The sequence below is a fragment of the Halyomorpha halys genome, unplaced genomic scaffold (genome assembly GCF_000696795.3).
Source record: "Halyomorpha halys isolate HHAL.00 unplaced genomic scaffold, Hhal_1.1 Scaffold330.1, whole genome shotgun sequence".
NCBI classification, from domain to species: Eukaryota; Metazoa; Arthropoda; class Insecta; order Hemiptera; family Pentatomidae; genus Halyomorpha; species Halyomorpha halys.
The window spans coordinates 403,902-415,492 of record NW_027111120.1 but is presented as its reverse complement, the minus strand read 5'-3'; the positions used below and the strand labels follow the sequence as shown (position 1 = coordinate 415,492).

The 11,591-nt window shown below is 31.7% G+C and overlaps 2 protein-coding genes across 2 annotated transcripts; both read left to right on the top strand.

Annotated features, from left to right (window-relative positions):
* Positions 1-1,443: 1,443 nt before the first annotated feature.
* Positions 1,444-2,673, top strand: LOC106681350 (uncharacterized). Its single transcript, XM_014421624.1, has 2 exons — positions 1,444-1,803; positions 1,903-2,673. Exons 1-2 carry the CDS (start codon positions 1,444-1,446, stop codon positions 2,671-2,673), a joined length of 1,131 nt encoding a protein of 376 aa, XP_014277110.1.
* Positions 2,674-4,083: 1,410 nt separating this feature from the next.
* On the top strand, positions 4,084-10,629 carry Gorab (Golgin, RAB6 interacting). The gene is made up of 3 exons (XM_014421631.3): positions 4,084-4,171; positions 8,975-9,109; positions 10,311-10,629. The coding sequence occupies exons 1-3, from the start codon at positions 4,143-4,145 to the stop codon at positions 10,504-10,506; spliced, it is 360 nt and encodes a 119-aa protein (XP_014277117.1). The 5' UTR covers positions 4,084-4,142; the 3' UTR covers positions 10,507-10,629.
* The last annotated feature ends 962 nt before the right edge of the window (positions 10,630-11,591 follow it).

Here is an 11,591-nt window from a genome sequence, read left to right as displayed (position 1 = left end):
TATATATATATAATTTTTAGGCTAGAGGTTTCATAATTTTTAAAATTTACTATATATTATTTTTTGAATAAGTCAAATAGCATGTGAGATGTTCTGAGATGCCCTTGATAGTTTAGTAACTTGGGTTTTCATTATTCGATAAAGTTACATCTGTTGACTAAAGAGTGGTTGAATTTCCTGAAAGATATTTTATGATATTTATCAGTTGATCAAGGAAAACCATGAGTTTTTATTATTAAAAAAATGAATAAGATTCTCAGGTCTTAGACAAAAGAGTTTGTAAACCAAGAGAGGACATTCATTTCTATGATTTTAGAATGATTACAGCGGAATCATTTTATAAAATTCTCAAGGACTTAGTATATCATTTTTAACTAAACTTATGAGCAGATGATGTACCATTGAATCATTCAAAAGTAATATAAAGGACACTATGTATCAAAAAAATTATTTTTCCTGGTTATAAATGAGAGGGAGGATCTTACACCAAGTACAGCCCTCTTAAGGAAACTGGAAAACTACCTGAAGAGAAAAACCACCTGGTAGAGGAGCATTAAAAGGCCCAAATTTGGATAAAACATAGTGACTCAGATAAAATTGACAGCAGTTGTACTACACATTTCAGTACTACATTACTTCTGCCCAATCTTATGTTGACAAAAGGTAAGATAGGGCTATGAATCTACTCTTTTAAGCATATATTCTATAAAAACAATTTTTCTTTCTGTTTTTTTTTTTTTTTGTTTTCATAACTTTAAAGTTAATTTAATTGAATAAAAGAAAACTTTTTTCCTTGGATTATGCAGTATAATGTATAGTTACTTTTTTTTTCTTTCAAAGATTATCACCACACTTGTATTTGTGATATGGAAACAAATTGTAATGGTATAAACTAAAATATAAACTATTAGAAGTTTGGATGAGATACAGAGCTTGAAATGGCTTTGGGAAACTGCTTCAAGATTAACAAGTAGAGGATTTGAAAAAAAATTCTAATAGAGCTGTTCTGTTTAAACGGAAGACTTGAACCAAACAACAATCATATGGCTAATTGTAACACAAGTACCCTACGTGGCTGATAAAACAAAAGCCACTCACACATTCACTAGTGAACCATGGCCAGAGCCAGCCATTTATTTTCTTCATCTCTATTCTACTAGAAAATAAGTGAGTAGAGACACTCTGAAGTGCCCTCCTCTGCTCAAAACAGGCCAATTGCCTTTGCAAATCTGGACACTGTATAAGGATCCACTGTCTCGCAAAGTTTGGGATCCAAGATACGATCCTTACCAAAGATAAGGAATCATTTTCTTGCCACTACATCACATCTGCAAATGATGTAGTAAGCAGTCTCTTCTTCCTTCCAGCAGATCCTACATGTACAGCATCATTTCTGTGCCAATGCATGCCAGAACCTGTATCCTGTATAAGAGTAAACTCAAGATGCTGCCTTTTTGGCACTTATGTTCCAGGGACTTGGCAGCAGCGAAGTTGGCACTCAAAGAGGGAACCCATAGGGAGGTGACACTTGCCTCTAGTTATCTCCCCTATGAAGAGGCCATTCCAACGGTGGCCTTGAGGAGAATGGTGGATGGGCTGGCTGGGAAAGACGAAATAGTGTTCTCCATGGATGCCAACGCCCATCACTGGCTCTGGGGGAGCACAAACACCTACCAGAGAGGTGATTCTCTTTTAGAGTATCTTTTAGGGCATGACTTAGAGGTCCTCAACAGAGGCAGCAAGGCTACCTTTGTCAATAGGGTAAGGGCAGAAGTCATAGATATAACCATAGCCACTCGTCGAGTAGGTCCGATGATTAAGAATTGGCATGTCTCGGATGAAGAGTCATGCTCAGCTCATCAGTATATTAGATATGACTTAACAACATATGACATGACCTAGTCGGCATACAGGAATCCAAAGTTGACGAACTGGGACACCTACTGTACCCAACTTGAGGAAGAGGTCAAGAGTTGTCTAGAAACAATCAGGAACACCTGGCACCTTGAATGCCTCAACACGTCCCTAACAGACGCGATCATAAGATCCTACACTGATAATAACAGGGTATGCAGGATCCAAACCAACAGGAATACAACCTGGTGGAATGAGGAATTGGCTAGGCTGAGAGGACCCACGAGGAGACTCTTCAATACAGCGAAAAGAACAGGCTGTTGGGACACCTACAAGAGTGCACTAACTGACTACAATATGGCTGTTAGGAAGGGCCAAAGAGGGGTGTGGAGGAGATTTTGCAATGATGTTAATGATGCTCCCTCCACGTTCAGAATTAATAGGATTCTATGCAGGGACTCTGAAAGGGGAGTGTTGCTGTTGAGGTGGAAGGGGTGTTCACCATCTTTGTGGTGGGAACCCTGGAGGCTCTGGCACGCTCACACTTCCCTTGGGTTCATACTGATAGAAGAAAAGGACACAACCCCCACTATAGAGAGCTACACTTGCAGTAGAGATAAGTGGATCGAGGCAAATAGGATTGTCAACTCTGGCAAGGTTGATTGGGCGATTAAATCCTTCTCGCCCTTTAAATCAGCCAGCATGGATTTAAAAAAGGCTAAAAAGGCCCTATTACAAAAAGGCCTAATGGTCTTGAAACCATACCTCTTAGTTTTGCTCAGGGGTAGTTTGGCACTGAGTCACATTCCATGTAGCTGAAGAGTGTCGAAGGTGTGTTATATACCCAAACCAGGGAAAGCTTCTTATGACAACCCCAAGGCGTACAGACCTATCTGTCTGACATCCTTCTTAATGAAGACACTTGAGAAGGTTCTGGACAGACATATTAGGGAGACTACGCTGGTAGAGAGACCACTACACACCGCTCGATTTGCCTACCAATCAGGGAAATCCTGTGAGGATGCTTTACACCATTTAGTATCTAGGATTGAAAAGAGTTTGGCCTATAAGGAGATTATGGCTGGGTCTTCATTGACATTGAAGCCGCCTTTGATCGTACTTCTTACAGAACCATGGCGAGAGTCATGGAAATGAAAGGGGTGGGACAGCTTTCTTTCAACTGGATCAACATGATGTTGGAAGGAAGATTGCTCAAGTCAGAGCTAGGAAACAGTAAGATGTGGATGAAGCCCACTGGTGGCTGTCCGCAGGGTGGAGTGCTATCTCCTCTCCTGTAGTGTATGGTGGTGGACACCTTACTTGTTAGATCCAATAAGGCAGGTTTCTACACGCAGAGATATGCTGACGATATCGCTGTGCTGATAGGAAGTAAATTCCCGGAAACTATCTCGGGACTGCTTCAAACATCGGTAGACCTTATGAATGGATGGTGCCAGGAATATGGTCTGATCATCAATCCTCAAAAGGTCAGTCTTTGTGTCTTCACTAACAGACGGAACATTGCAATTAGGTTGCCGTACCTAAACGGTGAACAATTGGGATTCTGCAGTGAAGTCAAACATCTTGGCGTTACTCTGGATAACTATGTAACTCGCTCCAAATTAGTGGAGGAGTGTAAGGCTAACCTGAACTCTCTCTCCTTGGCCAACAAGGTGCGGGTGGAATGGGTGCCTGGACATAAAGCCATAAAGGAAATGAGCGAGCGGAATACCTAGCAAGGAAAGGATCTGAGTATGTTCCTCTCACACCTGACCCCACATGTGGAATTAGTCTCAGCCATGTGAAGAGGCATATCAAAAAGATTGCTGAGAGCAAGGCTGGGTTAAAATCTTATTATGTGGCCTATCAAATATAAGGCAGGACACATGTAAGAGAAGACCCATTATACAAATTCGTATCATCATATGAAGAAGTAAAGAATGTAAAAAAAAAGATACTTCTGTTGTTATTCTTTATTTCTAACTATAATTATATTCTTTATTTCATTCACTTTACCTTAGTTTTTTATTAATATTAAAATATTAATTATAAGTTAAAATAAAATCAGAACAAATATTTAAGGGTATCTTTTTTTTTTTTTTTTGTTTCTCTGTGTATATTACTTAACTTAAAAATTATGAAATGTTTGGAGGAGGATTTAGTGGGCTTAAGGAATAATAAATCACTTCCTCCTATAACATTATAAATCAGTGTCATTATAAAACAAACAATGCAGATAAGAATTAAGATTATGCTCGTCTAATTATACAATTTACTAGATTTTGAAGATGCAGAGGTCTTTCATCTTAAAAAAAAAGTAAGTATTTTTCAATATTTATTGAGTAAGTCAGTAAACTTTCAAGAAAGAATTGGTATGACAATATCTCTAATTAATTTTAATGTTTCGAATTAAATTTTAGTTGACTTATATGGTAAAATGTAAGTTATGTATTATTAAATTTTTACTAAAAAAAAATAAATAAGCATTATTTAACTTACTTTCTTTTACAAAATGATTTTGTTAAATGTATATTCTTATACTTGATAAAAATTAAGACAAAGATATTAAAATAGGCATGTCATGCTCTAACCAGTCTTTCTTCGTTAGTGTGGAACTAACAATAGTTGACTAAATATCAATTGAAAAAAAAAAACTTCAGGTGAAGCAATGTAAAAAAAGTTAACACTGAACTACTTGTGAGATTAAAAGATCTGTGAACTCTGATAGTCCAGTATATCAAGAAGAGGCATATCAGTTCAAAGGAGGTAAGGGCCTGGTGTAAGATTGGCCAAGCACTTTATACAGCAGTCTTATTTGTACTAGTACTTCTTTATTATTACACTGTTTGTAATTTATACACATTATATTTTTTACTATTGATTTTAGATAATTTATAATTTTTTTTTTTTTTTGTATTTATCTTATCGCACCAATGAAATCAATTAGAGAATATTATGGGATAATATTTATAATACCAGCCTTTAAAAACATAACATAAAGATATCCACTAGGGGAGCTTCCTTTGTGATAAAAATTGTTTAAGTGAAAAGAAATTTTTGGATAGGAAAAAGGGTAAAGGAGAAAATAGGAATGAAAAAAGCATTGAATAAATTGAGTCCTTCATCCATATAATAATTGTCAAGTTCTGTAGAATTTCTTTAGATTATGCCTAATATTGGTGAAGGGGTTTGACCTGACCTTTTTCTCTTGCAATCCCAATTCAACTATTCAACTTTTTTCAACCAAAATATGCCTATAAATTTTAACCAGAAAGAAACAAAATTGACAATTTGAATTACTGAGCAACTATCTTGTGGGCCTGATATAGGCATGAAATCATAATTTTACATAAATAACCAAGATTGGATTTAAACTTTAACCATGCATCACCCCAATAATTTGTAGTATTCTATACCACCGAAAGGGGAGGATTGAATGGTGGGTTTGGTAGATTTACCTTAAGAAAATAATCTTTATGATCAAAATTTTAATTCTAACTATTTATTTATTTTAACTATTTTAATTTTAAATAACATCACTTATAAAAATAATTTTTTAAAGAATTTAATTTTTGCATTTTCAGTGTATTAAGTAAATTAAATTGGCAACAAGGAATCCAAAATAACTTAAACCTTTTCAAGAGATATCAAAACATAAAGACAAACATATATATAATTACGCAATACTCAATCACAATCTCCCCCCCGGGCATTTGTGAGGAATGGGTGGCACTCACAACAATAGGCGTGGGAGTGACAGACCCACCCTATGAAAACCACGTCAGGAAACGCGTGATGTATTTCTTAAGTACATTGGGTGAGGCCTTGGACCTCCATGGTCTGTCGCGCCAATGAAAAAAAAAAAAAAGACAAACATATATTTAAGTGTTAATAGCTATTGTAGTGTAGGGGTTACTGGTAAAGGTAAGGTAATGAAATGGACAACACAAATTAAGTAAAACAAGAAATGTGAAGAATAAATAGGATTTTTCTTGTTAAACAGAACAGTCACGGATAAAAATTTTTGAAACCCTGCTATGTAATTGCATTGTGTGCACCTCTATGAAATTTTTGAGGTGCCTGTGTATATAAGGTCCTGGTATCTGTTTAAGAGGTACTCTATATCAGAAGGCCTCAAAAATGCATTTTCATAGATTAGGTAGCTGTTTAGGATAGGAATTGACAGAATGAGTTTAAGGGAACTAGCTCTACATCCTTGCAGGGTAGTAACTCCAACTGATAAGGTACTTTTTTATGGTCGTGAGGAAAAGGCAAGTCCTGCAGGAACTAGTTGTTAGTACTTATGAAAGGAAGAAAAAGTACAGAATAGAGGAGAGATCCAGATAAGGCAGAAGTAAAATAAGGTACAATACCAGGTACATACTGCCTCCTAAGGTAGAGAAATCCGAGAAGGGAATATTCACACTTTGGTTTGATAATTTTGTGCTTGGTCAACACTATGGGCTATTAAATACCATTGAGATATGTGTCAAATTAAATTATTTATAAGAAATACTAAATATATCAATATATCCTATTTGTATGAAATTAAAGTATATATAAGAAATAATAAATATATCAATATACACTTTTTGTGTGTTTATTCATACATAGAGCAAATTTTACAATGAATACACAAAATATTTTCATATTGGTATAAGTCAGGAAAAGATTGGTATCTGAAGATGTCTCTAAAATTTTCTTTAAAAATCTGTTTTCTTCTCAGAAAATCAGTAAAATCCAAACATTAAAATTTTGCATTATAAAATCTATAAATTTTCTTTTAATTGAAAAAATGTTAACAATAATAACTAATCTATCTTAAGAGTAGGATAATCCATGGGTATAAATTATGTGTTTGATTTAAAAATTTAAATAAGTTATTTCAAACAGAAAATGAATTTTTAAAAACTAATTAAAATGAAAGCCCATTGGAGTTAATACATTCTTATATAAGTAGGTATGTAACCAGGGGTAAGTTGTTTTTTAATTATTTTTAATATTCTTTTAAATTAAATACAAAATATACTTTTCTACTTTTACTTTTGTATCTCTCAAATAACATACTTTTAACTCCTCTAATAATTTCTGAATATCCTTTGATCAAAATAGCTTCTAAGAGAGAGTTAGAGTTAATGAATACCAATAGAACATACTTATCAGGAAACCAATCTTAAAAACCAATAAAAAAACTTTTGCAATTGTTTATTTTCGTAGATTACATTACAGTTAGTTTATTCTAGAAGAAAGTATTTATGGCTTTTAATCTATAATTACCTTCCTAATCTACCAGAAGCTGAATAAGATAGAAAATGTGTTTAATCTAATTGAGGTCCAAAATATAGAGCTTAACATAAATTCAGGCACTTGCTTGTAAAACAAGTTATAAAAAAGTTTTTGTGAATTGAAGGTTTAGGTATCACCAGATTTTTTAATCTGGCTTTATAGATTAATTAAAGAATTTTAATACCTAAATTTTAGTACCTACAAGGCCCACCTGGCTCAGACCTAGGGATACATGATGCCAGGTTGAACGTAAAACATATTAATTAAAAATTATACAGCTTGTATTTTACCAGCATTGACTCTCTTAATATAAAATAAACAAAATAAAATTTAATTAGCATACCTTATTTAGAATAATTTTTTTTTTCTTCTAAACACCATGGATCTGAAGGTTTTCAAATTACTGAGACCACCGAGACGTGCCTTAAATCACACTAGTGTCGAACGGAAGAGGTTTGATCCATGCCAGATAAAGTTAAAATTAATTTCATGTCTTTAACACAGAATAATTCTTAACTCAAATTAACTGATATCTTTAAATAACCTACTCTACCTGTCTGAGTTGAAATGCTTAAGGGTGTAAAATACTAGTATATAGTCTGTGTAGTATTTATACTTATAGTTAATACATTCTTATATAAATAAGTGTGTAACCAGGGCCATATTGCTTTTCTTTTATTCTGTTTAATTATTTTAAATACTCTTCTAAATTAAATGAAGAATAAATTTTTCTTTTACATCTCTCAAATAACATATTTTCAACTGTGCTGATGAATTTTGAATATCCTTTGATCAAAATAGCTTTTAAGAGAGAGCTAGAGTAAATGATTAACCCCAAATGTCATCAAAACTGTAAATCAATTATAGTTTTCATCCTCTCAAGGTGAGCAAATTTAAAAAAAAAGAAAAGAAAAAGAGATTTAGTATACTTTTCTTTGTTAATAGCTATCCTGTTAGAAAGTTAAATAAAAAAATTAAAATTAGCCATTATATTCCTATGATTATCCTTGGCCTTTATCAAGATGATTTCTTGAGTCTTTAAAGAAGATTTAAATTTTAGTATTTTTTTATATATTAAATACTTTATATTAAGTTAAATAATTATAAAAAAATAATTTAATTACTTTCTATGAATTTTTGCAAAAAAAAAAATAAGATGCATAAGCCTAGGTCACATATTCATATTATGTTAAAATACGTAAAATAGTTGTCAAAAATTAAATTCAAGTGGATATGTGGTAGAAGAAATAATGAGAACTACATACAAATGTTTAAAAGCTGTCTAAAGATTATAATTTATTTATATACAGTTATATTATATATATATATATATATATATATATCTTGGGGTTTAGATTGTGTTTGTTATGTTAGCGTTAAATGTTAGTATTTGTTTTAGTAGTTGGCAAGTAATTTATGAGGGTAAAATAAAAAAGTTCTCTTAGAAAATGAGTCTAAGAGAACTTCTTTATTTTCTGCTGTTTGTTTAGTTGAAGATTTTCTTTGTTCTAAAAAACTGTTTGTTTGTTTTTTTTTTTTCATTGTAGGGCATGACTATAAAAACACTAAAGTTGCTAAATATTGCCTCATTACAGTTGTCTTATTGATCCTCATGATTCACTACTGCATATAATAAAGTTTGTCCCAATATACTTTTTCACTCCCTGATCTTTGAAATTTTTACTTGGTATTTATATCCATAGTTAACTCGATTTATCAACTTCTTTATGGTAGGTATGGATACATAAAATAAATAAACTTGTTGTATAAGATTTATGTTGCATGGAAATTTGTTCAATAAATATTACTGACTCATATTTTCTAATTTCTTCAGGGAAGAAAATAAATCAGTACAGAAGAAATTTTCAGAAGTTGAAGATATAAAGAAATTCGAATCAATATTAACTGAGGACGTTAAAAAGATCAGAGCACAAATTGATGACATCAGCAAAGATTATCTTGAATTGCAGTAAGTACTGGTTAATTCAATTCTTATATTATATTTAGAAATTATACTAAAAATATTTAATTTTGAAAAGTAATTACATGACAATACAGAATTAACAAAACAATGGTTACAAAAATAAACAACAAAATAAAACAAGTAAAGCAAATACCAATTTTAAAATAAATTAGGAAATATTTTGAAATATTTGAAAAAAGGAGGCAAATTGTTTATAAAGTTATATATGTATATGGATAAATTTCTTTTTGAAGTGAAAAAAATAACAAATAAATTAATGAAGTGCTTTACGCAACAAATTAGATAGGTAATAATAATATTTGTATTAATGTTTTTGAAACTTAGCTTTTATGAAAAAAAACATTTTTCGTATAACTTCAGCCAGCTCAAAATGAAAAGGTTACTGTATTCTGCTTAAAATCGTTGTGGTCTATCAAAAAATTGTATACACCAAAAATTATGTATTACTGAGTCTTTTAGGTATCCCACAGTTGGACATCTTACTTCTTTGTCGTAAGGAAGATCTACTAAGAAGAATATACTAACAATAAATTATTGCTAGCCTAATAAATATATTTAATTTATAGTTATGGGGTCTACTCAGTGTCCTTAATACAACTGCTTAGCTACAACAACAGAGAATAAACATTCGATCTATAAAAATGAATCTAAAGTTGCAAGGAATAGTTGAATCATTAATTTCTTACATGAAAAAGTGGGCAAATAATGTCCAATTCAAGTTTATTTATTCTTGATCTGTTGTGTAGAAAACTTAGTAAAGATGATTACAGTACTCTCCCTATCAAAGTATTTGTAGTGATAGATATTTTAAAAGTGAAAATAACCTGGAATTAATAAAAGGGAAAAAAAAACATAACCTGGAATTGATTCATATAATTCAGAAGAAGAAAGTTTAAGTTCTAAGTCTGAGAATAATCTAGCCAGCCTTCCACTTATAACCATGACAAGTACTAGCTTTGCAGGATATGTTTCGATTAAATATCTTCTCAAGTATTTAAAGTTTTCATATGATTTCGAGATAGAGCCAGATAAAGTCTCAGACTTTTTCTGCAGCCTATTGTTTATTATATTAAGAAAAAAAGCAATAGAATATTAACTTAATTAAAACTTATATTTGTATTTAATTAACTCTATTGAATCTTGAGCCTTATGTATCAGCTGTAAATAATGCAAATTTTACATTTAGGAAACGGTTCGATAGAGCAGAAAAAGAATATCTAGAAGCTAAAGTAGAACTATTCACCAAAGGAGAAGAGAAGGAGAGGCTAGTGGAAACACTTCGGGGAATTATAGAAAATTGTGAATCTGAGAAAGCTAAGAAATTATCCCAACTACTATCTAAATTTGAAATAAAATCTAAAACTTCAGTTGAAAGTAAATAATTAAATACCAACTCCAAATTTTTTTTTTTATTTACATATATTGCCATTTGCTTTAAGTCATACATCTGACAAAAACAAATTGTTTAATATGTTATAACAATATGTTTTTAAAGCTAATAACTTTGATAAATTAGATGTAATACTAATTGTTCACTATCATTCCATGTATTCAAAATAAATAAATTACAAATAAAAAAATTATTTCTTACAAAAACAATATATATATAAACTAAATATTCAGTCAGGGGAGATCCGACCTAAGCTCCTCCTACCTCTCACCTCAGTCAAAGCAGGACCACACGAGGTCCCAACACTTCTACCATAACTGCATCACCGGTGTTAGGAACCATTGGATGCAGTTAGGATGTATTAAATGTAAATCTTCGGATCAAAAGTTGAGAAAATGTTTAGGGCTATCAAAGGCACAATCTACAATACTTTCAAAAATCCTGATTATTAAATGATGGATGTTAGGAGCATTAGTTTTTGAACCAATAAACTCCTCTTATAAGAAAGATTTTAATTCTAAGAAAGTATCAGATGTAATCATTAAGATACATTGAAGTTATTATGCTGAGTAGTTTTGCACAGAACTATACAAATAATATATTATGGGAATTTCTCAGTCAAAAGTTAAGAAATACCTACATTTTTAGGAAATATGATACTTTTTTAAATAAACAAAACGAAACAATGGTATATCTGAAATGGCTGAACTCAGTAAGATGTAACCAGTGTCAGATAGCATTCTTGAAATAGTGGCACTGACAACCCTTGCTTAAAATGTTTTTAAATGTTATCTTTTTTATATGAAAAATGAAAATAAAGTAGAGGGATAGGTGAGGAGAAAGACTATTCTTAGCAGTTGTATTGGCCAAAAGATTGCATTAATAGAAGATAAATGAAAAACAAATAAAGACTGTTTTTTATCATCATGAGAGCCACCATGTAGAACTCTTCTGAGATTAATATTGCAAAGAAGACAGATACGAAGAAAAAGTTATGATACAAAAAATAATTTTATATGTTGTGCATGTTGTTCTCAATTAAAATAATTTTGTCTAATGGGTCAGATATTCTTAATT

Coding starts and splice junctions, on each gene's coding strand:
- LOC106681350 (XM_014421624.1), top strand. CDS start 1,444: ATGCTGCCTTTTTGGCACTTATGTTCCAGGGACTTGGCAGCAGCGAAG. Junction 1,804..1,902: donor TAACCATAGCCACTCGTCGA/GTAGGTCCGATG, acceptor GACATGACCTAG/TCGGCATACAGGAATCCAAA.
- Gorab (XM_014421631.3), top strand. CDS start 4,143: ATGCAGAGGTCTTTCATCTTAAAAAAAAA. Junction 4,172..8,974: donor TCTTTCATCTTAAAAAAAAA/GTAAGTATTTTT, acceptor TAATTTCTTCAG/GGAAGAAAATAAATCAGTAC. Junction 9,110..10,310: donor AAAGATTATCTTGAATTGCA/GTAAGTACTGGT, acceptor TTTTACATTTAG/GAAACGGTTCGATAGAGCAG.